Source organism: Cheilinus undulatus, linkage group 16, assembly GCF_018320785.1.
Source record: "Cheilinus undulatus linkage group 16, ASM1832078v1, whole genome shotgun sequence".
In the NCBI taxonomy this organism is placed as follows: domain Eukaryota; kingdom Metazoa; phylum Chordata; class Actinopteri; order Labriformes; family Labridae; genus Cheilinus; species Cheilinus undulatus.
In genome coordinates, this window is record NC_054880.1 from 10,128,563 (window position 1) to 10,152,268 (window position 23,706).

A 23,706-nucleotide genomic window follows, 5' to 3' on the forward strand; every position below is an offset into this window, starting at 1 on the left:
CTTCACACTGTGCTGTCTATTTCTTTTAGATCAGTGAAATGTCTGTTACATAGCATATTTGACAGAAGTCTGGCCTTCTGGTGCTAAATCCACTTTAATCTGTTAGATCAGGCCATTTGAAAGTCAGGATTTCCTGTCATTGAAAGGACTTAAATTTTATCACCATAAAAGTCAGAGTTTCTACATCAATGACACTTGATGAAGGCTTCTACATAAAAATGATTACTTATGATGAAATCAACACTCTTAATTCTGAATGTTAGTAAATTTCAGAAGCATACAGCCCAGTTTTACTGTGTTATGCCAAGGATTTGTGCCAGCTTCATATCAAATTTCACTATTTTGCTCTTGAATTAAAAAAAAAAAAAGTTTACGAATCTGAAAGGTAGCAGAATGATTTCAGTCACACCACCATGGGTTTGGCTGAGTCAGGCACCCACCAGGAGCACAACACAAAGGAGAGAAAGTGAAAGAGAAAAAGAGAAGGGACTTTCCAGCACGGCGGCGTGGTGCTGCAGTAGTATGGTGCAGAACTGGTTAGGCAAACACTACTCGGCACATGTACCCAACCGTATACAGTATTTAAAGATTAAGACTGATTAAGACTGTCATTATAACAGATTTCATTTGCCTTAACATGACTCTTTTTTCTTACATTCAGTTTATGTCAGCCATTTTGTGCCATATTTATTAGACTCATCCTAAGATGGCGGTACTTTTGGTGCTTGTTTTTCTGCTTCTTGCCCTCCAGCCTTCATGGCCTGCTGGTGGCACGTAATAATTGATGGCTGGCAGCCAATAAAACTGATCAGACAAGTCACCGTGTCTGTTGAACCCCTCTCTGCTGCATTGCTGCCTCTGAGCAGCAATGAAAATTTTCTTTTGTGTTCAGCTGGATCAGCACATAACACATAACATATGTGATCAGGCAACAACAGTGAACAGTGGAGCAAATTTTCACTTAGAGAACATAATCATTTGGCCATGTTAACATTTGTGTATTGTTAGTCAAAGACATCTAAGTTATACAAATTTAATGACAACATAGAAGGTCTTGCAAAAAGAATTTAATGTCAATTGGCTTCTTATATTAAGTAATTTCGAAAATGTTTTCCCTGTGTCACATATTTTCAGTAAATAATATTTGTTTTCTGTGGTTCAGACCTTCAGTTTCTCCCCTGCCCTGCAGAAACCCCCAGCCTGTTTCCCAGCAAGCTAAGCTCATCGTCTTACTCATTAGCACACCTTTCACACCTTTCCTGTTCAACCTTTTCTTTCCTCATCGTCTAACGTATACCTTGTTCTTTGCAGTAAATCAAGTAGTCCTGTTTATATCTAAACCATTTCTGACCATTCCTTGACTGAAGTTTTTAACTTAATGTTTTTATGCATATGAATATAAACCATACGATTGTTTTGCTGATATTGTAACACCAAAACGCTAATTCTGATGCTTCTCCAGCAGTTTAGCCTGATTAAAAATGTACTTTAGGATTTGTTTGTAGTGATATGCTGATTTAAGGAAGACACAAAAAACAGTGTTCACAAAGAGAAAGTTAAATCTTGAAATGAAAATGGAAAACTGCACGTGTACTCGTCTCTATCACGTGACTTCTGTCGCCATGTTGTGGCTGCATGGATGTCTAGACAAAATGGTGACTGGTGTTTGTTTCCTCAGCTCAGCCTAAACTTTGTCGATAGAGGGAGTTGGTGTTTTTGACATCATGCTCCATATCACTCCTCCGTACCTTTGGTTTTTATGACACGAATCAACAGGCAACCTTCCAAATAGCTTCAGTGCCAAAAAGAAACACACTGACAGGGACTTTCCAGGTCTGCTCAAACCAGAAACCCAAGTCTGCACTACTGATCATGCTGCAAAGGGACTTGCTATCATCAGTAAACCCCTACAACCCTCATATGTACAGCCTGTATAACACATTTGCCAATTCACTTTTCATATTGTTTTTTTGTTTACTAGGCCTTTTTCATGCCATGGTGAATATAAACCAATTCAATTACACTTATGCAAAAACCTACAAACTAAATTTGCATGGTTCAGTTTATACAGTTTGTAGTTTAACTAAGACTATCAGCACAACTCTGCATTAAGAAAACAATGGTTTTCGTCATAACCAATTCCTTGCCATGCCATGTAAAAATGCATTTGAGACCAGATGTTGAGAAAAACTTCCATTTGCCTCCCTGTTCACTGCAAAATGAATCTGTACAATTTACACAGACTACTTACACATTAGGATAAATAGCTTCTTATGAAGTTCTTTTTTATCCAAATGCATAAGCAGTCTTTTTTGATAAAAAAAACTTTATAACTATGCAACGGACTAAATAATGTATTCAGGCATATTTAAACATTTGGAAAACATTTGATCTGCTCTCACAGGCACATACTGAGATCACAGAGTATGTTCAAAAAGCCAGATGATGTTGATCTGTGTTTTATTAGGACATATCACATGTAACCTTTGGCAACTCCGATTACAAATGAAGGTTTATGGTGTGCTCTGTCCAGAACTGTGCCAACCATTTTATATTATCTCAAATCAAATACCAGGAAGTGAAAGAGGATACAGTTTATTTCATTCAAATTATCATGACAAAAATAAACAATACCAACAACATTCACTTTCAGCCAGCAAAATAAATAAGCACAGTATTTACAAAGTTATAGAAGTGGTTTTAGGACTGCATGTTTCAAAATACATAAACTTCTCCAACATATAAAGTACTGTGCTAACCTTTAGGCATGTTTGGGCCAAAAATTAAGGCTGATGTAAGGTGTAGATGTGGTGAGTAAGCTGCCTGAGGCCACTATCAGGTGGGAAGGAGGATTGACACAACCCCGGTTATTGTCTAGATGCCTTTGCGTTTGACAAGAGATATGGGGAAATAATCTGTTGAAAAAATAACAAAGTCCACACCTTTAGGGTAGAGTAAGGAGTGGATGTGGAAAGTAAGCAAGGCCCAGGGTACTGTCCAAGAGGCTAGTAGGGTTGCCACAAGCCTGTTGTCATGCCGTGGATGTCCCGAGGCCTGAAACCCACTGGCAGTCTCCAGGCATATTACGAAGGGTGAAAAGGCCCAGAAAAAGAGATGCCATCGAACTTGACTTGGCTGCAAGGTGACACGCATGTGTGTCGACATGTGTGGAGCTTGACTTTGGCTGCCCCTCCAGCCCTGAGTATTTGCACATTTTTCCCCATGATGAATCCTTAGCACCTTACATGTCTAAAACTTATGCACATAACTGTATGTTATCTGAGTTTCAATCAAAACAAACTATTTACAACACCAGGTTTCCGCTCTCTCTCATTTTTCAGGCTAGCTGTGGACTAATGTGCAAATTTCATGAAGAAGACTTCTGTGTACATCAAGCTTTGCTCTAGCTGTCACTGCGGTGAGTTTCCCTCAGTGAAGAGCTTCTCTCTCAGTTTGTAGTAGTTCCCCTTCCTGTCCATGAGCTCCTGGTGTGTGCCTTGCTCCTGAACTCTGCCCTCACTAATCAGAATGATCTGATCGGCCTTCTCAATGGTCTTCAGCCTGTGAGCAATCACCAGCAGGGTCTGGTTGGGACAGTTAGCCAAGGCCTGCTGAACCTGTTCAGGAAGAAGGACAGCAGAGATATTTGTCATTATATCATCTAGCTTATGTTATCAATCTCTGTTCGACACGGAAGTGGATGAAGAGGAAGTTGCAATAGAAGTCAGAGAAAAATATTTAAATTTTCATTGACATTTGATAATTTTGCCTGGCTGGTGCAATTTCATGCTTCAGTAGCTTTATTCACAAACAACGTTTCACTGTTTTAGGACTTTGGAGAGTTAAATGCAGTATGAATTTAAGGAGGAAACAACCTTTAAGGCAGCATGCATATCATTTATGGATTAGATAGGAGCTGTCCAGACAAAAGATTTTAAACATGTAACAGGCTTTTCTTTGTGCTCTTAGCATTAAAAAAAATGATACAAATTTCTGACAGTTATTCTCTTGCTTGAAACTCTAATAAAGTCATTTTCATTTCATTTCATTTCATTGTGCTTCTGTGAACAATGACATTTGTAGATTTCTATACATGATTGAACATGTTCGGAAAGTTACCTTATTTTCACTCTCCATGTCCAGTGAGCTGGTTATTTCATCCAGAATGAGGACCTGTGGCTGTCTGACCAAAGCACGAGCAATGGCGATCTGCTGCCTCTCACTCTTGGATAACTGGTTGCCACCTTCACCCACCTCTGAAAAATAAGAATATCAGAACAATTTGATGCTGATATAAGCATAAATTAAGAACAACCAAAAAAAAAAAAAAAGAAAAAAAGAAATAAAAATCAAATATTACAGCGTTTGTTTGACACTAACTCCCCATTCCGTTGTATTTATATCTATTTTATTATGTACAAAGAGAATAAACATAAGAATCAAAATAAGGAATAAAAGATTTTCTTTCATTAATCTGACATACCATGATGATTTATTCCTGCATTTAATAAGCCTCAAACATCCTGAGCAGGTTTCTATTTGGGCATGCAGCCGTGTGAAACAAATACAAAAGTATGAAAACTTGTCAGATGAGTTCACCTGTATCGTAGCCTTTCTCCAGCCTTTTTATGAAGTCATGGGCGTTGGCTTTGCGAGCAGCTGCCTGTATCTCGTCCAATGAGCAGTCATCAAGCCCGTAGGTGATGTTATCTCTGATGGAGCCAGAGAAGAGCACAGGCTCCTGGCTCACCACAGCAATCTGTTAAACACAGTCTCATTATTCAAATAGTCACTCATGTTATATATATATATATATATATATAAAAGCAGAATGCACAAAACGTTTGAGACACTTGAATAAAAACTAAAGAAATAAAGGCACAGATTTTAGCAGTGGTATAAACTTACGCAGTTAACTTGTATGCAGCTAACCAAACCCATTACTTAATATGCACCTCATGTATAAATTAATCTACATTATAGTTTGAAGAGCCAAAGTATTTGTTTCTATTTATTTGATGATACTGATAGATTCATTTTTAAAGAATGTGTGTCTGACTTTAATCTACTAAAGACAGAAATGTTTTGAGATAAAAAATACTGGCAATCAGAAGAGAAAGACAGAATGCTTGAATACCTTTTTGTGGAGGAACCGGTGCTCGTAGGATTTGAGAGATCGATTATCCAATAAGATTTCTCCATCCTGTGGTTCATAAAACCGCTCCAGCAGACTTACACAGGTGCTTTTTCCCCCTCCAGATGTACCCACCAGTGCTGTCATCTGACCCGACTTCAGCTCCAAAGAAAAGTCCTGAGAAAAGAGGACAAAAATGGGCTTCACAACACTGCAAATTGTTCACTGGACATACTGACGGTAGACAGGGCTTTTTAGACATTTTTAATTTTGATAAATTTCCAATTTAAACCAAAGAGTTCCTCATGTATAACTCTTGTTTGGACCTTACCTGCAGCACTTTTTTGTTGGGGGAGGCAGGATAGGCAAAGTTGATGCATTTGAAGCTGACATGCCCTCTCAGCTGATCAGGTTTCAGTGTTCCCTCTGTGCTGACCTGCGGTTTCCGGTCCAGGTATTCAAACACTTTCCCTGCAGCCCCCACTGAGTTCAGCATGTCACCGAAGATGTAGGTGAGGGTCTGGAGGATGACATTTAAAGAGTCAGACTAGCAGCATGAAAAATGTAATCTACAGAGAAACAGCATGCCCACTTGGATGTGCCAATGAAAAACACTGTGTACGGAAATGATCAATTTACTTTCCTCTTGCATAAACTTTTATGTTTTCTTTTCATTATGCTGCAGTATCAAGAGTAGTGGTAATTAAAAAAATATTCTTGTCTTCCCTCTGCCAAACCTATTCATTTATAAAGTGCCTTTTTTTCTTCTGTCATGCTCATATATATATAGCACATTTTTGCTGTTAGTGAAATGCACTGTAAAAGCTTAGTTTATCCTAACTACAAAACAGTTTGTTAACTAATTAAAAAATCCAACAATAACTGTTGCTAACTGACAAAAAGTCACACAGCATGATTGGATACCCTAATGTTGTCTCCAAGGTTTGACTGGTAGAGCAGGAATGAAACCAGGTTTCCAGTGGTCATCTGTCCTCTCTGGATAAACAGCCTGCCATAGTACAACATGAAGACCTGCATGCCCAGCCCTGTCAACTGTAATGACACAGAAACAATTACATTCAATGCAGTTTTTTGTAGAATACCACATGGACTCCATATAATCTGATTTTACAAAATAAAATAATAATAACTTCTCACCCGCCGAGCGAGCAGATAAACAGCTCTGATTGTGTCCCGTTTAGTCTTGAGTTTGTGTGTGTCCATCAGGCAGCTGTCATAGCGGCAAACCTCGTGTTTTTCTGCTTTAAAGCTCCGTACATCACGAATACTGGACACTGCCTCATTTGCTGCTTCATTCGCTCTGGCAATTGAGTCCTGCACTGCGATGGATAACCGCTATGGAAGAAATAAAACAGAACTTTAGAGAAATTAAACTCAAGTTTTTTCAGTTCTGCTTAATTAAAACAGATTAGTTTGTTGTGTGTTGGAGAAGTTAAAATACATAAATTGAAGCTTTTCCCCTCTTTTGGTTAAAATGCTAAAAAAAAAACCCTCAGCTTTAAATTTACCAAACAGTGATAAAGCTCTGATGTTTAAAAATAAGGTCTAAATGCAGTTTCCTCCTTGTGTGCCATTACAGTTTTAATGTCATTAGGACCTTTTTTATTGGTTTAAATATAAATCAGTCGGTCCATTGAAGTGTTCTGTATAGTTTCTTGCAAATGAATATCACAGAGATGTGAGTAAGTGCATCTTAGTGTTCAACCTTTTCAAGCCTCTACCTGGTAGTGTGTGTCATAAATGTTCTGAATGAGGCCCGTGACGGGCGTCTCCATCAATACGAGGAACGTGAGCTTCCATGAGAGATTCATCATCAGGGAGATCATGCCCAGTGTCTTGATCAATGTCCTCAGCAGCACGTTGATATTCAGACACACTGTTCTACTCATCAGGTTGGTGTCTTTAGAGATTCTGCTTGTGATTTCACCTACACAGAATATGAACCAGAATTATTTTCTGTTCTCTGATTTTAAGTTCTTCCACATTCTTTTGCTCCAGACTGCTTTCCCTTTGATAAAACATCATGTCTGTCCTTTATCATGTCCCATCCTTTCCAGAAATGCCTTGTCTGGACTTGTCTGTGTAACATCTTGGCCTATGCTTGTTTGCAGATACAAAATGACTGAACTCTTATATATTTCTCTCATCCTTACCTGTCTTTATGGTCTCAAAGAATCCAATTTCCTGTTTGGTCAAAGCCCCAAACAATTTGACTTTCACTCTGCAATTGAAGGAACTAATGGCAGAAAGGAAGAATCCCCCTCTGCAGCCTGCACTCACAGAGCTAATCAATCAGACAGAAAGTAATATTAGTAACAGACAACATGCTGGAGAATATACACTCAACAAAGCACTTGTTTAACACAAATATTGAATTGGCCCATTCAACGAGTACATTTAGGTATGTGGACAAGATGATCTGATGAAATTCAGACTTGACATCCGAATGGGAAGAAAGGTGATGATTTTATTATTTCTAGGTTATTGTATTGGTCTGAATATTTCAGAAACTGTTGGTGCATGGTCACTAAAATCACCTTACTCCCCATTCTGATGCTTGGTTTAAACTTTAGCATATCATCTAGACCATGTCTATCTACCTGAATGTATAATTTGTATTGGCTTTTTAGATATTTGTATCAATAAACAACTGAACAGGTATACCTAATATTGTGGTCAGTGAAAGTATGAAGGGGAAAACATTGTCCCGTACCTTCCCAGAGAGAACAGACCCATCCAAACTAGTGCTGATATGAATTCAGTGTGTTGATATTGACTGCTGAGTATGTCAATAACTCTTCCAGTGTAAAATGGGATGAACATCTCACCTAAAGAGAGACACATATTCAGAAACACACATACAGATGAATCAGCTGAGTAAATATATTCTAGATCATCATAATGACCATCAAATATATTATCCCCTATCCCAAGAGCCTATCTCTTCCAAGGTTTCTCTTTCTATTCCATAAATCATATCAGGTGGGCTACAATAAATTTACATGTATTTTTAACACTCTAGATTATTATCAATGTTGATGAATGACCAGTATCAGTCTCCTTCGGTTCAAATGATCTCTGCAGCTATCAAAATAATCATTACTATTATACTCACAGAGAACAGCCAGCGACAGGAACACAACCCCTCCTAACAGCAGTAGATAGTCAGGTCTGTAGAGACACAAGACCCTCATGAGCAGCACTCTGGATTTCTGCTTGATCTCTTTACCGGCGGCTGCATCGTCACTATCCGGGATGGTGATTTCCCAAAACAGAGCAGCAGCCAGCGATGCTGCGGCGCACATCAGCCAGCACGACAAATCTGCCAACAAGCAGTAGTTTGTCTCCTCAGCATGAAGCACTTTGGTCCCGGTCTCCAACACCGCCGGCAGGAGACAGTGCGTGGCTATAAAACGGAACACCAACTGTTTGGGGTGTCCTAGGCTGAGCAGGGCCACAACAGTCAGTGCCACACATCGGACAGCCGCGAAAATCCAGAGACGCGCGAGTTGTCCAAAGACGCTGTGAAACACTATACATCCTGATGCGTAAAACAAGGACAGATCAACGCAAACTGATGAAAATAAAGCAACAGCTTTGCGGATCACTGTCTCTGTGAAACCAGCCATTTCTAAGGCACGCTTATCCTCATTTGACCCACTGCGTAGAGAGTACCAGTGTTGAAGTCTTCAAACAGTTTCGGTTTCATTTTCTTACCAGATCAGGGGATTTCCTGTAACCAACGTTATTGTAATGTGGGATTAAGTGGGATTCTTCAACTGTACTGACCATTTCTGATATTTTGAGTGGTAATAATTACTGTGTTCACCATTATCTAACTCTGGTACCTGGATGAAAACGGTGCTGAACCACACACACTAACGGTGCATGAGAAGGATATGAAAATAAACCACAATTAGTTCATTGTAAAAAGGAGGAATCAAGATGTTTTTTCTTTTTTTTCAGAACTAAAGTTTATTGCAGTTTAAATTTCATATAATTGACAAAAAAGCATGTTTTTGTCTTATAGTGAGCATATGAGACAGCATATATTTAAACTTGCTTTAATTAAGTTTAGAGGCAAATGAACAAAAAATCAACCCGCCATCTTGATCTGATTTTACAACTGTGATACAAAAAGATCACTTGCATAAAGTAGGTGTCATGATGCCTTCGTTGTGTAACAAAATTGACTTTCACTTTTTGTTGCCTTGTTTGTCAGGCTGAATCTCACACAGTGAACTGCTGTGGACAATAAAAGGGGAAGCTGCAATTCAGCTCCACTTGAACTGCAGCAAATTTGATAAATGGACGTGTCCTAAGATGACCTATAGTCAGGGGAAAGTTCTACCCGAAGCTCCCCTGAACTTATTTGGCTAGAAGCTGTCAAAATGTTTAACATCCCTCAAGTGAGACAGCTATCTTCTCTTCTATATTTCAAAGTCTCCTAAGAAGGTCTACAAACTTGATCACGTTAATAAAAAGTGTTTGAAATGGTAAAAATAGGTAAAACAAGTACACAATTGCATCAACAATAGTATTTTTTTTTAGACTAGTGATGAAAATCCTCCGTTCTGATCACTGGTCAAAGAAAGTGGGTAGATCATTGCCTAGAATGACTTTCTCCTCTGTCTGGTGTTGATCGATGGTGACAAGGTAGGCGACGCCGCCACTGGAGCCATCTCTGTTCATTGCCAGTGAGAGAGCTACAAGAGAGAAAATCACAAAAGACAGGTTGAGACAGGTGAGGAGAAAGTTTGGCTGGCTATACTCTAGATAATTAGATGATTTTGAGCCTAATTTTGCCCTCCTAAATGACCAGAGGGGTCATGGTCAAATTTGAGACTTGTCACTGCTGATAGTTTGTCTAAATAATCCTCTGTGGTGTTAATGCGATTATTTTACTGCTCTTGAATGGGTCACAGCCTCCCTGTTCTTGAATAGTAAATATCAAACTATGATATTCAAGATTTCTCATCAGGCAACAAGTACCAACTGTATGTTGCATACTTTTACAGATCTCAAACATGGCAGGGAAAATAAGCAAGACTATGCCAAGATTTTTCACGTATCCTTTTTCTCATTTTTTCGTACGGCAAAACAGATCACACACCATGACAGCCAGTTTGACCGTCCTCCATATTTATTTTTTTAGTCATATTTGATCATATAAGTTTTAGTGAGAATTCATGCCTGCTGAACCACTGTGAAATCACTACCTGAAGCAGCAGGTGTGTGCAGGCTCATAGTCAGACCAAATGGTTCAGTGTGTGCATTGAGAGTATCACAGTGTTAAAAATCAACCAAACCCGCCCTTATGTCCGTTACGTCCCATATTTTTTAAAAATCATTTCAGATGAAAAGCATGTCTAGTGTGAAGCCAGCTCTAGTTTCCATTAAATCTCATAGAAACACATTGATAAGAAATAGCATGCCATCCATGATACACCTAATGCCTGGCATCTCTCTCAAAATCCTATGCTCTGACTTGAAGATAGCTCCCTGAGAAATAAAAACTTACTGTTGACAACAAACCGCTGACACTCCTCTTTGCTCATGCCCTTGCGATACTCTGCATCCACAAACCCATAAACGTACGAGCTGCCAGAGCCTCCAACTGCAAACGGCAGCCTTGTCAGGAGACCATTCAGGGTCGCAAAAACCTGGGAAAAGTGAAAGAAAACAGGAACAGACGAGAGGATGTTATTCCTGGCGTCAAGACTGTTCGCTAAAAAGCAGATTTTATTTAAATCATCCACCACAATTAGGATAACTTCATCAGCTGTGCTACCTTACAGTCACCCAGTGATAATCCTTATTTTAAAGAGGATTTTTAAAAATTCAGATAGAAGCAAACCACACGTGCTAACTGACCTGTCCTCCAGCTCTTCTGTCCCAGCCGGCCACGATGAGATGTGCAGACAGCTCCTCCTTGTACTTGTATGAGATGTTTCTCACCAGAGTGGCAGCTGAACAAACCTGTGGGTCTTCACCTATCTCTATGCTGACATAGGCAGACATAAATATGAAGTTCAAATATGCTCATTACATAACATTACATGTTTCAATTTCCTTGTAAATGTTGGAAAATCATACCAAAATCCTGTCTGTTACATGACACATGTAAAATTGCATTTAAAAGAAGTATAATCAGATTTAGTTACAGGATAATGATGACCTTTTGCAGCCTGGTGTAAGATAAAATGGCTTATACTTAAAGAATGATCTTACTGTTTAAATGCATGTGATTTAAAAAAGGATAACTAGACTTTATGAACAAGCAATTGTTTTCATGCCGACAACCTAAGCAATTTTCTTATTTTGTCAGTTTATACTTTTGGACTCATAAATGGACTGATCAGACAAAAAAGAATGAGAAAGTCTTTAAATTTAGAGTTAATATGTGAAAGAAGGTCAAGGTGGAGGAAAGGCTAGAGGTCAACTTTTATGTAAAATTATATCTTTTGTTTGCAGTTGTCAAACTCCATAGCAAAGAAACAGAAGGAACATTGAGACCATATTTAATATTTTGATCTATACTATATTGTTGATGATAATTATTGAGACAGTTGTTCTATAGACCTGTACTAGGTTTGGAGATGTGGGGGAAGTATACACATTTAAGAACAAGCATTTACTGTTATTGCAACAACTGTGTGAGAATTCAGCTTAACTGGCTACGAAAGTAAGTCTTCATGTCTTCATGAACATATCTGCTGCACACTGCATACACTACAAAATGCGTGACTAGGCATAACCCCTTAACGCCTGTTGTATCATATTTGATAAATACTTTTATGATACCTTTATCTAATCAATATGCTCAATAAATTCCTCAAAAAAACATATGAATACAATCTGATAAATGATAAAAATGCCCTCAAGTAGATTATCAGTTACCAATAACACCTAATGTATGACCTGAGATACTAAGAATAAATTTGTTACATTTTATGGAAATTTTTATTTTTTTTTTAATTTCAGTAGAAAGTTAAATAAACACTTCAGTTCCAAAAAATGAGAATGTTCTGGCTATTATTTGTGTTTTCAGGCTTTAAGGGGTTAACAATATACCTGGATATTTTTTCTGTACAAAAATAACAAATGGTTGTCACAGTGCCATAATCATCTGCTTCATCATTTTAGTAAAAATCAAACCATACCAAAGCCTGTTTCATCACACTGTAACAAAATGCAATTTCCTTAATAGCACATATTGGGAATTGTGTTTCAATCAGCAAAAACTGCTCAGCTAAAACTCCTGGCAGGAGCTGTTAATATCACATTTTGCAATAGAAATGGTTTTGTTTTCTGCGATGGTGCTGTTGGGATAATTAATACATATTTGGAGTATACCTCATCAAAGGCAAACAAGAGTTAATCTAACTATTACTGTACTTTTTACCTGTGGACATCAAGCTGATAATTGACAATCTCAGCTATTGTCTGAGCATCTGCTGCAGATCCTGACAGAGCACAGTAGATCTTGTCATGGAGAGGAGAGAGTTTGTTCATCACCCTGTTCACCACCGCCTCCCTGGGTGGAGAAAAGGAGAGGAGAGTGAGGCTGTGTGGGGCTGACTGAGAGAGGAAGGTGGACAAACAGAGAATGTGAGGAAAGCTGACAGTTGTAACGTCATGTCTGTCTGAGAAACTTTACAATGAATGTGTCTTCATACAGATATGGTGCAGCTGATCTATAGGCGTTACGCACGTGAGCGCACACACACGCACTTACCCCGCAGACACTCGGGAATCAGACCCCAGCACGACCCCTCCATCATATTCAATGGCAATAATGGTTGTCTGCAAGCACAGTATGAAGATACCAATATTTTTATTCGCTTAAAGGTGACAATAGCGACTCCGCATGTGGTACAGTGATCAGATACAGAGCTGCGAACACAAACACTATATCAATTCTCCTAAAGACATTAATGGTCAACTTACCCCAGTTTTCACCTCCTCAGTCAACCACTGGGGTCCAGCTTCTTCCATCATGCTGAAACAGTTGCTAAACTCTCTAACGACGACAACAACTGTGTCTGTTTGCTAAGGACGTAAACGGTGACACCAGACGTAAGGCTAGACGTGCTGTTTAGACGTTTCCGATTTTCTAACGCCTTCCTGGTTTGGGGAATCTAATACTCGACCCTAAATAACCCGTTTTGGGTACGTTTTGTCGACCAATTTAATCATACATCAGAACGACGCCATGTTGGACCAAGTGTAATCGAAATTGAAAGTTAAATTGACGCCCTCCCTCCCCCCACCACCACAGGCCGTGAAGCAGCTAGTATTTCAAACAAGAGTTTTACTGCAAATGCATGCATTTATAATGTAGCCTGGTGAAGCAGCATGCTTATTTCTACAACTGTGTTTTAAAAATTGGGAAGACGCAACCGTGACTTTAAATTAAAAATGTGTTAAATCATAAAAAAAAACAGAAGTTAAAGAAAAACAGCTAGTTTTGATTTGAGCCACAGACATGGGAAAAATAACCAAAGTGGAAAGGGTACAAGATTGTTGAACTCAAGTTACAGTACAGATACTTTGGTAAAACTTAACTTAAGTAAAAGAGTACTGGACTATAAATCTACTCAAGTAAAAGCAAAAAAGGATTTACTTTTAAGTTGACTATAAGTACCGAGTAACTGTAAGTTGAGAAGTTCATTGATGTAAGTCCCACTGCAATTTTCAGGCTGCAGAGGATGCAGTGTTTCTTTAAACTGAAGAATTCAAAATACCAGTTTAACTTTTTTTTGTTGCTGTGATTTTGTACTCTACACATCATACAAGCTCTAACGTCAACTGTTAGAATAAAGTGCATAAAACCCACTTTCCATAATTTTGCAAATGAAAATGATATTTAATGATCATTCCCTTCAGTGCAATTCATATTTAATTTGCAATAAGGGCCCAAATAATCACAATCAGACTTTTTTTTTTCAAAATCATTCAGCCCTTGTCACTGACTTTCATATTGATGTTTACACCACACTTGTTTGGCAGAGCTTTGTGTTGTCATAATTGCTTACAAGATTGTTATTTGAATAATCAGAAAATTTACCAGCTGTGACTGAAGTAGATAAATATATGTAATTCATTCTGATCCATGCATTATCTAATTTCATTCTAACACACAGGCCTGACCTACATGAAAGAACAGTTTATGTTTAATCTATCGAATACTGTGTTACAACCGCAATATTGGAAAAAATGTAAAATATGATCGTTCCTTATTGGCTGTAACAACATGAGAGTATAGATCCACAACCAGATTGTCCGGGTAAAGCCACATCTTCATAATAAAGTGAAATACAACAGATGCTGTGGATTGAAATGTGGAATAATTTTCTCGCTATGTACTGCTGTGTAGCCAACAGAGTAGGAAAAAAGCAAAAGATGAATGTACTCAAGTTAAAGTAGAGTTTCGGTGGTAAAATGTACTTCAGTAAAAGGTAAAAGTTCTGATTCTAACATGTACTCAAAAAAGTGCATGCACCCCAGAAACAACAGTTACAGTAATTTGAGTAAATGTAATTAGTTACTTTCCACCTTGGAAATAAAACAAAAAAACACATAGCCTGTTTTGGTGCTTATATTTCTTAATTTCAAGACAAATAAATCTTTACAAAACATACAGCTACTATGAAAACCAGGAAATCTGATACATAAAATTAATTGTTTTTTGGTTTTGTAATGACTAATTCTTTGACATTTATGAACTGGCTGACATGCTACCATAACAAGAGAATGACCCCTAGTGATATTACATTTCTTATTGAAAAGCAACTTGTTTATTTTTCCCATTTCAACAAGGAGCTATAACAGTGGATGAAGGACTGAATACATATACTTTATAATGTAAAAAATAAAAACAAAAATAAATTCATTGGTTGTTCAAAGGTGTCATTCATCATGGAAGACCGGCAGCTTGTCACCAGGTACTACAATATGCTCCACCCCCGTTTCAGTGATCACCGCCAAGTGAGCCACGCCTCCACTGACGTTGTCCCTGCCCATGGCCAGAGCAAGAGCTGAGAGCACATGAGGACAGAGGGAGGAAGAAGAGGGAGGGGACAACAGGCAGATAAAATATAGGTCAAGTTTATCAAGCACTGAAAGGAAATGTAAGACATTTACAAATGAAACTTATTCCCCTTATAAATCCAATCCAATCTCAGTCTCTTTTTATTCTGTTTTGTTCTATATAATGTATAAACCATTCCTGATATTGCAATGCTTAATACATGACATGATGAGGTTAAAGGCTTCCTTATACCTCACCTGCTCACTCACTTTTGTACTTTTTTTGTGAAAGTTGTGCTTATATCAATTGTAATTTCTCATGTGCAAACACTAATGAAATAAAAGTAAAATAAAAAATGTACAGGTCAAAATGTAACACTGAGGACAACTGCACTATTTCTAAACTGAGAAAGCTTTAGTTTAACAGCAGCAGCCTTTTTGTAAAATCTATTATATTGAACTTTAATTTTACTTGTCTGCCCACATGCTTATTCTCGTTTTCTACAGCTCTCTTGCACATATTTGAATACACATGTGGCATTATGCCAAAAATGATAGAGTAAGACAACATTCTTGCACTTGCAAAACATGCACAGCAGTAGGTCAGAGAGCTGTTCAATGATATATTAAACGTGCTTCTCACAGCATTTTGCTTCCCGTTCTCAGGTGTGCATAATGTGAACAGACTAGTCATCTTGATAGTAGCCATGATAATTAGGTACTCACTGGGCCTCATTCACCAACCATCCTTAAGAGGAAATTTGTTCTGAAAACCCACTTAGGCAGATTTTGAGAAGATTCTGACATACACCAAAGTTTTCTTATCTGTGATTTGTTCATGACTAGGAGTTAAATCTGAGAACACTCAAGAGTACCCTTACACACATTTTAGTGCTGATATGAAAGGCTAAATTTTTATCCACCTTATTCCTGGGGGCTCTTCTGTAGATTTGGTTTCCAATGATACAGTGGAGGTAGAAAAAAATAATTTCTCAAGTAGCTAAGCATGCTGTCTTAACACCATCAGTGGTTGATTACACCCTCAATTTACCTAACACTGCTTCATTTTTTAAACAAGAAAAATAAACTAAATTTTATCAAAAGTTGTAAGTTAAAGTTATATCAGAGTAATGGTACCCAAGACCTACAATAAATGGTGTTCTATCATTTAACAGTGTCAGCTTTTAGGATAAGTGGAGGTCAACATCAACTCATATTTATTTTGAACAAAAGCCCACTATCTGAAAGACTGATACTATCCAGTTTATGTCTTTGTGGCATACATCTAATCCTGTCACCAGCATGTAATAGAACTATTATTAAATCTGCCTTTTTCAGTTTTGTTTTGGGCAGCTAAACATCCACTTTAGATTGGTCTAGGCCCAAGTATTTCCTGTTCTTGGAGTCCAGAGCATGATGTACTGTATATATTTTTAAAATTTTGGACATTACTGACATCTCCCTACTTCTTTTTCACTTTTGTGTGTCACACAGCTCTACAATGTCATGCTATTAAATTGGCATAAAAGGGGAATTTTTATGCGAAATTGAAAAAAATACACCTGAGTTTCCAGCTTATGGGTACATGGTATCCATCAATTTAGGAAACTCAGGGGAGAACAATTCAACAGTTTCAGAAATAATCATGGATCTGATTTAAGTTTCTCTTAGGGACTTTTCAAAGAATACATTTCACTAAAGTCTTAAGAGGATATTGGTGAATAAGGTAGTTATCAGCCTAAACATACACAGCATGCATCTCAACCTTCTTTCTGTAAAATGAAGTACAAACTTAGTTAAGATGACAGAAGTAAAAGTACCATTAATGGCAAATTGTAGACACTCCTCTCGGCTCATGTCTGGTCTATATTTGGCGTCAACATAGCCGTAGATGTAGGTGCTGCCTGAGCCACCGATCATAACCGGCTGCCTGACCAACATCCCACCAAGAGACACGACATACACCTGAGGATAGAGGATGGAGGAGGTGCATTTTTTTTTAGAACAGTGGACTGAAAACATTAAGCAATCATCAATGTTTCTGATTTTGCACATTTTTTAAACCCTCCACCTACCTGTGCTCCTTTCTTCCTGTCCCAGCCTGCTGTGATAAAACCAGCCTGAAGCTCGTCTTTGTTTTTGTAACACAACTCTTTCAGCACTGATGCTGCTGATATTACTAGAGGGGGGGTCTCCATCTGGATACTATGGGTCAAGGGGGGCACAGAGAGAAAACAGGCAGTTTCAGGGTTGATGTTCGAGCTTCAATCAAAAGCCTTTCATTTTAACATTTAATGTGCTGGATTCTGAAACTATTCTGAGCAGAGTAAATATCTATACAGTGTGTGTGAAACAGCTGCCACACATTCAGTAAGCTTACACACACCAAACTCTGTACTTGATGAAAGAATAAAGTTTGACTTAAAAGTTGTTGGACATAACTTACTGTGTTTAGCAAAATATATTCTCGCTGTGAGATGTGATGTGAAAATGTTTTCCCCGTGTGCATGCTTGTTTAAGATACAGTTATATATTTATCACCTGTGGAAGGACAGATGAAATTTTGCTGCCTTGGTGACAGCCTGAGCATCAGCAAGTGAGCCAGCCATGCAGCAGAAGATCCGGTCATGAACCTGGATCACCTTGTTGATGGTCTTTGATGAAACATATTCACTGGAGAAAGAGGCAAAAAAAGTGTTAAAATTATTCTCAATTTGTCAAGTCACTTGCTCTTTTATGCATTTCATGGGAAATGCTTACAGAAATATCACTTTCAACTCTGAATCATTAGTCCATATTTAAAGGTCCTGATAAAATCATCTACCTTGCATGCTCAGTTTTGTGTCTGTGTCTCATCTTGAGTTTGAGTCGTTTCTTAAACATCACTATCTTCAAGTTTCTGTGATTAAACCAGTTCGGTATAAGACAGCTTTAGTGATTTTTTCCAGCATCCTCACCCTCCAATAGAAGCCCTGGAGTCTGACCCAATCACGACCCCTCCATCAAAAGTGGCTGCCAGGATGGTGGTCTGTGGGAGAGAGGTCGAGAGGTGATGAGTTTTTCTGCTCCAGTATTTCAGAGAAAACTTTTACTCAGATATGGCAGAAGAAGTTTTCTCTGTAGTCAGACAGGAAAAAAAAAACACTCAAACTCAAAGCACCACAGACAGGCACCATTTTTTCCCTCATGGCTTTATGTCTGACTGAGACAGCAATGAATTCTGGGATACAGAGTTCTTTGCAGCAACGATTTTTACAGCGATATTGACCGAACTCAAAAGATTAGCAAGTCGCTTTCTGTGTTGAAATATGACAAATTCACCCACTCACAGCATACAGATAAATAATATACTGACAAGAAAGCACGCAGAAGGCCGGGAGATATCATTTTAATTTGTGTTACGTTACTCCTATGGTAAAGCATCACCTGTTCCTGTTTTTATCACAGTGCCCTTAAAAGTTTATATTGCCACTATACCAGTGAATTTGTACGGATTTACTCACCCCTGTGCTGACTCCTTTGACTCGTGTGTCCGCGTAGTGTTTCTCCATTTTCTCTCCAAAATCGAAAGGAAAAAGGAGAGCTGACGCTGAGAACAGCGACCTCAGGCGCACCCAGACGCACAGAGACGCCGCAGACACATCCACAATGGCGCTATCAAATGTCTTCGAACCCCCAGCAGCCGGCTTTAATTTCGACAACGCAGCGAGGTATGGGCTTCTGTTTGTGTCTTAAGCAACAAAAAATATAAATGATATCAAGAATGGTCAAATATGCCCTATTTTGTTCGGAGCGTACTCGGTGATCAAAAGTGAAAGTAACTTTTTCCTCATTGTGAGTTTTATTAATCAAACAATAGTGATGACGTGTGCCCAGGTATATATTTTTAACAAGTTATAAATTCATGTCTAATGCACCTCTTCTCTGTGACCCCTCATCCCTCTCTGTAGAAATGCTGCTTTAGAGGGTCTGTTTGAAGGAGGAAAGAAGCCTAAAGCTCTGAAAACAGGCACAACGATTGCAGGAGTGGTGTTCAAGGCGAGTATACACTGACAACACAAAGTGATGTTCTGAATTTCACCCCATAAACTATTAATTGGCTTCTATTTGCCACTTGGAGCATGTCAGGTAGTTCCCCCAAACTCTTCCAGAATAATAACTGTAACATAACACAAAAAGTAGTTAAATGCTGTAATATCTTGAATTTTAGCTGAAAATCTGTACATTTTTTAAAATTGAAAATTATTTTACAGTATTTCAGACCCAAAGGCCCATGTCAGCTTCAAAAAAGCATGAAAAACATAAGAAACTTAATTACAACACAACAATAAAAGGATAAAATCACTACAGTTCACTGTTTTTCAGTAATTAAAACAGACATTTGCCTCATTGTCTCAAGTAACAAGACAAAATCCTTGTACCACTGATTGTGGGCTGAGTAATCAACATTTTTATTTATTTTTCTGAACCAATTTATTAGCAGATTAATAAAATATAAAATAAATATACATTTCTCACTTACTGTAACTGCACCACAAGTGAGTGGTATGAAGTGGATTACAGTAAGATGTAAAAAGCTCTGCTTTAACATTTTCCAAACACATTAGAAATGTGTACTGCAGCATATTAAGTTGCGTATACAGCACTAATGCTGCACATCATCATCACCTGAAGTTATTCCTTATTATATGACCCAAATATTACCTCTGCATACTGCATTAAGAGCCTCACCAGTGTTAAATAAGGACAGAAAATTATACTTTTGATCATCTTCAGCTTTTACTTATGGCACTTTTTTATTGCAATTATAAGTTTACTATCATAATGTACACCATAAGCAGAACAGATTCTGAGAAGATGCTGTAAGCCAGCACCGTAAGATGACAGGATTACCAAGTCATCAACGTACGTCAGATAGTAAACATAATCAGTGAACATGAGAGGGAGTGTTTGATAAAGTCTCCATTTGTCCCTGTGTTGACAAAATGTATTTTCCTGTCAAAGGCATTAGCAACATTAATGCTTAAACTGATCAAATTTACCACATCACAGTAGTTTAAAAGCTCTACTATTAATTATGATCTTGATTTAATAGGTGATTGAGACATGGCTCTGTTTTTTTTAAATGTCCAGCAGTGATAGGCCATTCCAGCTGCTGTTTTACTGTCTTACTCACTGTCTTATATCCATTTTTAACAAGACAATAATTGGACACAGGTTTTTATTCAAGAGTGTAATAACTCTCAGAAACACATCTTATATGTGAAACTTCTTCTATGTTTTGTACAGTTTAAGTCATTTTCTGACATGAGTGTCCCAGCTTATAGCTCCACAGGACCAACTGAGACCAGAAGTGTATCTGTGTGAGAATAAAACCAGGCTGTTGTTATAATGTATATCAGGCAGACAAAGTAATCTGATTGATAAAACTTATCCTGATTCTTCCGTGTTGCTACAGGATGGGGTGGTGCTGGGAGCAGACACCAGAGCGACATCCAGCGAAGTGGTTGCTGACAAGATGTGTGCCAAAATCCATTATATTTCTCCCAATATATAGTAAGTTTTTGAATGGTGCATTAAAGCCAGGAGTAGAGAAATCTAACTCCAGATATGCTCTCTGTTATTACTCCAGGATGTATGATGTGATTTTTTTTCCTGGTTTGCTGCACATTCAAACATGAATAGCCTTCTATACTTACAACAAAATCACTGAGAATAATTAAAGGTAGAAAGTGAATAGTCCTGTAGCACTGTCTTGTTCAAAGCAGAAAAAAACACCAACTTAAAGAAAAAGAGAGCAAATAAGCATCCTGACTGGGTATGGCTTTCAAAGCCTTTTCAACAGGAGGTCACCAGCAGTTTTAAGAGATTTGCAGAACTAAATGATCACAGTAGTCTTCTCTTAGCGCTCTGCTCTTCCTTGATTCAGCATCAACCTTCATTCATAAAGGAACAGAATGAGAAAACAGAGGTAACTCACTCTAAAAGGGGGCCCTCAGCCACTGAGAAAAAGTTGTGTGAATTTAACAACACTTAAAAATACTTATTGGTTAAAGCTATTGCTGCTAACAAAGGTAAGTCTACACATGGTATTAGAGCTCTTCAACTATTAGAAACGTGTTTCTCATTTAGACAAAAAACATAAAACATACAATGACTGTGCAAAACATACATAAAGCTAGAGCTAATTTTACTTTGGGTGATTTAAAATAAAGTACAAAAAGCCCCAAATCTCTTACATCCTCCCCTGCATAAAAGTCCAACTAGGTACAATCCAGATGTCTGGTGGAGTAAGGGGCATTCAGGGATGTGTGTTCATGGGAGCATCATCCTGAACCAGAATAACAAAAACATAATAACAAATAATAATGAATATTTCAATCATGTATTGATCAACTTAATGTGTGTAGCTGATAAACATTTCATTCCTTTTCCATAGCTGTTGTGGAGCAGGTACAGCCGCAGACACAGAAAAAACCACAGATCTACTCTCCTCCAACCTCAGCATCTTCTCTCTGAACAGCGGGAGGAACCCTCGTGTCATTATGGCCGTCAACATACTTCAGGATATGCTGTACAGGTTTGTTGGACACTAATCTGACCTTAAATTTGAGGTTGTGTGAATAATTTAAAGGCTATAATCATGAATAAAGAATAGTATTAATCAGAATTCATGTGGTTTGATCTCTTGGTCCTCAGGTATCATGGTCAAATTGGTGCCAGTCTCATTCTGGGAGGTGTTGATTGCACTGGGAACCACCTGTACACAGTGGGACCTTATGGGAGTGTAAATACGATGCCTTACCTTGCAATGGGTATGCAAATGATTGTTTTCGTAACTTAACTCTACAATTTTTGTGTTACAGCAAGTCAAATAAAGATCTGAATTCAAAAACAAGGGCTGAGTAAATATACAGTACATATGAAAAACTGGTGTACAGTCAGGTGGCCCATATATGCTGCTGCCCTCTTAGTAGCATGCCATCAGCCAAGGCACATTTCAGTATACTAAGGGCAGATACTGCTAAAGTAATTGCACATGCCATACTATGCCATCTGACTCTTTTTGACCACCCCATTTGACTCTTTTGGTTGTACAGTTTTTTTGCAGAATTGTTTCTTTAATGTTCTTTTTCTGGGTACTCAACTTTCTTGGATGCTTTTTCTCTGTTGCATCAAATTTCATCAACACATGATTAATTTTATATGAAAATATAATAATGATGGTTCAGGGATTTCACAATTCAAGTATCATGATGTGCATTTTAATGTACTTCATCTAGCACTTTATTCTGAATATATATATTTTTATAAGACTTCATATTATGTCTGTGCAGGATCTGGGGATCTGGCTGCTCTTGGAATTCTAGAGGATGGGTTCAGGCCCAACATGGAGGTAAGTCTGGACCACTGGGGGGGGGGCACAAGGGAACAATAAATGGGCACCACTGCTTGTCAAAGTGCCAAACAAACATGAAGTTTCCTTCCTAGTGCATTGCGCTTTGTGCTAAATAAAACCTGAAAATGTTAAAGTGTTTGGAAGTTTTTACAAATGGGTTTTAAGATTGATAGTTGCTTTTGTATTCTGTTTTATGTTTTGTTTTTATTTTATATATTATTTCTTCAATTTATCACAAACTCTCATAGCTGGAGAAGGCAAAAGAGCTTGTGCGTGTTGCCATCCAAGCTGGAATCATGAATGACCTTGCTTCAGGTCACAACATTGACATATGTGTCATCACCAAAGAAGGAGTGGACTACATCAGACCTTATCAGGAGTCAGAGTTCAAAGACATCAGGTATGACAGGATGACACTGTCGCTATCCAAGATTTCTAGACAGATTAATTTCAAAAGTAATGCTGAATTTACTATCTATTTATCTATCTGTCTGTCTGTCTGTCTGTCAGGAAAACAAAATATAGATACCGCCATGGCACTACACCAGTTCTATCTGAAAAAGTCACCCCGTTGAAGTTGGAAGTCGTGCAGGAGACGGTACAACAGATGGACACAGCCTGATACTAAACACAACAGTTCCATCACATTTTACCGTAACACAACTGTTGATTTTATTTCACTACTTTACCCTAGATAAGTTCATCTGTTTAATAAACATCTCAGATATTTTCTTGGCATTGTCATTATGATTTCAACTCTGCTCTGCAGCCCCACTGTAAGCAGGATGACTTCTACCAGGCCACAGTGGAAACGTTATAATAAGCCTGTTATTAAACTATTTTCACAATGTGTTACCAATAAGAGACTCTATGTTTTTGTTTTTCCTAATGAAGACATTGTATAACAAACATGAGACAAAACCAGAAAACTGAGCATTACATATTGCAAGTTAAAAAATTTATAACAACTGCATTATTAAGACATCATTGGGCCTACTGCATTGAATCATGTATTTTGTTGTAATGAAGTGTATAAACACACATTATTATGAGGTTTACCTCTTCTGGATTGCCCAAACCTGACTTTTTCTTCTCTGTATAAAATTCGTGAAGACAAGTG

At 38.0% G+C, this 23,706-nt stretch overlaps 4 protein-coding genes across 4 annotated transcripts; 1 reads left to right on the top strand and 3 right to left on the bottom strand.

Annotated features, from left to right (window-relative positions):
• Window positions 1-2,579: 2,579 nt before the first annotated feature.
• Window positions 2,580-8,827, bottom strand: tap2a (transporter associated with antigen processing, subunit type a). Its single transcript, XM_041810038.1, has 11 exons — window positions 8,271-8,827; window positions 7,869-7,983; window positions 7,309-7,439; window positions 6,877-7,082; window positions 6,293-6,490; window positions 6,059-6,187; window positions 5,466-5,654; window positions 5,138-5,311; window positions 4,600-4,759; window positions 4,120-4,256; window positions 2,580-3,617 (listed from the first exon to the last, which is right to left on the bottom strand). The coding sequence occupies exons 1-11, from the start codon at window positions 8,782-8,784 to the stop codon at window positions 3,411-3,413; spliced, it is 2,160 nt and encodes a 719-aa protein (XP_041665972.1). The 5' UTR covers window positions 8,785-8,827; the 3' UTR covers window positions 2,580-3,410.
• Window positions 8,828-9,205: 378 nt separating this feature from the next.
• Window positions 9,206-13,397, bottom strand: psmb9a (proteasome 20S subunit beta 9a). Its single transcript, XM_041807942.1, has 6 exons — window positions 13,106-13,397; window positions 12,894-12,961; window positions 12,561-12,692; window positions 11,030-11,159; window positions 10,677-10,818; window positions 9,206-9,861 (listed from the first exon to the last, which is right to left on the bottom strand). The coding sequence occupies exons 1-6, from the start codon at window positions 13,154-13,156 to the stop codon at window positions 9,734-9,736; spliced, it is 651 nt and encodes a 216-aa protein (XP_041663876.1). The 5' UTR covers window positions 13,157-13,397; the 3' UTR covers window positions 9,206-9,733.
• A 1,324-nt stretch (window positions 13,398-14,721) lies between these two features.
• Window positions 14,722-18,821, bottom strand: psmb12 (proteasome 20S subunit beta 12). The gene is made up of 6 exons (XM_041809524.1): window positions 18,691-18,821; window positions 18,145-18,215; window positions 17,729-17,860; window positions 17,263-17,392; window positions 17,008-17,152; window positions 14,722-15,195 (listed from the first exon to the last, which is right to left on the bottom strand). The coding sequence occupies exons 1-6, from the start codon at window positions 18,736-18,738 to the stop codon at window positions 15,068-15,070; spliced, it is 654 nt and encodes a 217-aa protein (XP_041665458.1). The 5' UTR covers window positions 18,739-18,821; the 3' UTR covers window positions 14,722-15,067.
• Window positions 18,765-23,445, top strand: psmb13a (proteasome 20S subunit beta 13a). The gene is made up of 8 exons (XM_041809523.1): window positions 18,765-18,897; window positions 19,138-19,225; window positions 20,646-20,743; window positions 21,627-21,767; window positions 21,887-22,002; window positions 22,525-22,583; window positions 22,835-22,986; window positions 23,097-23,445. Exons 1-8 carry the CDS (start codon window positions 18,836-18,838, stop codon window positions 23,206-23,208), a joined length of 828 nt encoding a protein of 275 aa, XP_041665457.1. The 5' UTR covers window positions 18,765-18,835; the 3' UTR covers window positions 23,209-23,445.
• The last annotated feature ends 261 nt before the right edge of the window (window positions 23,446-23,706 follow it).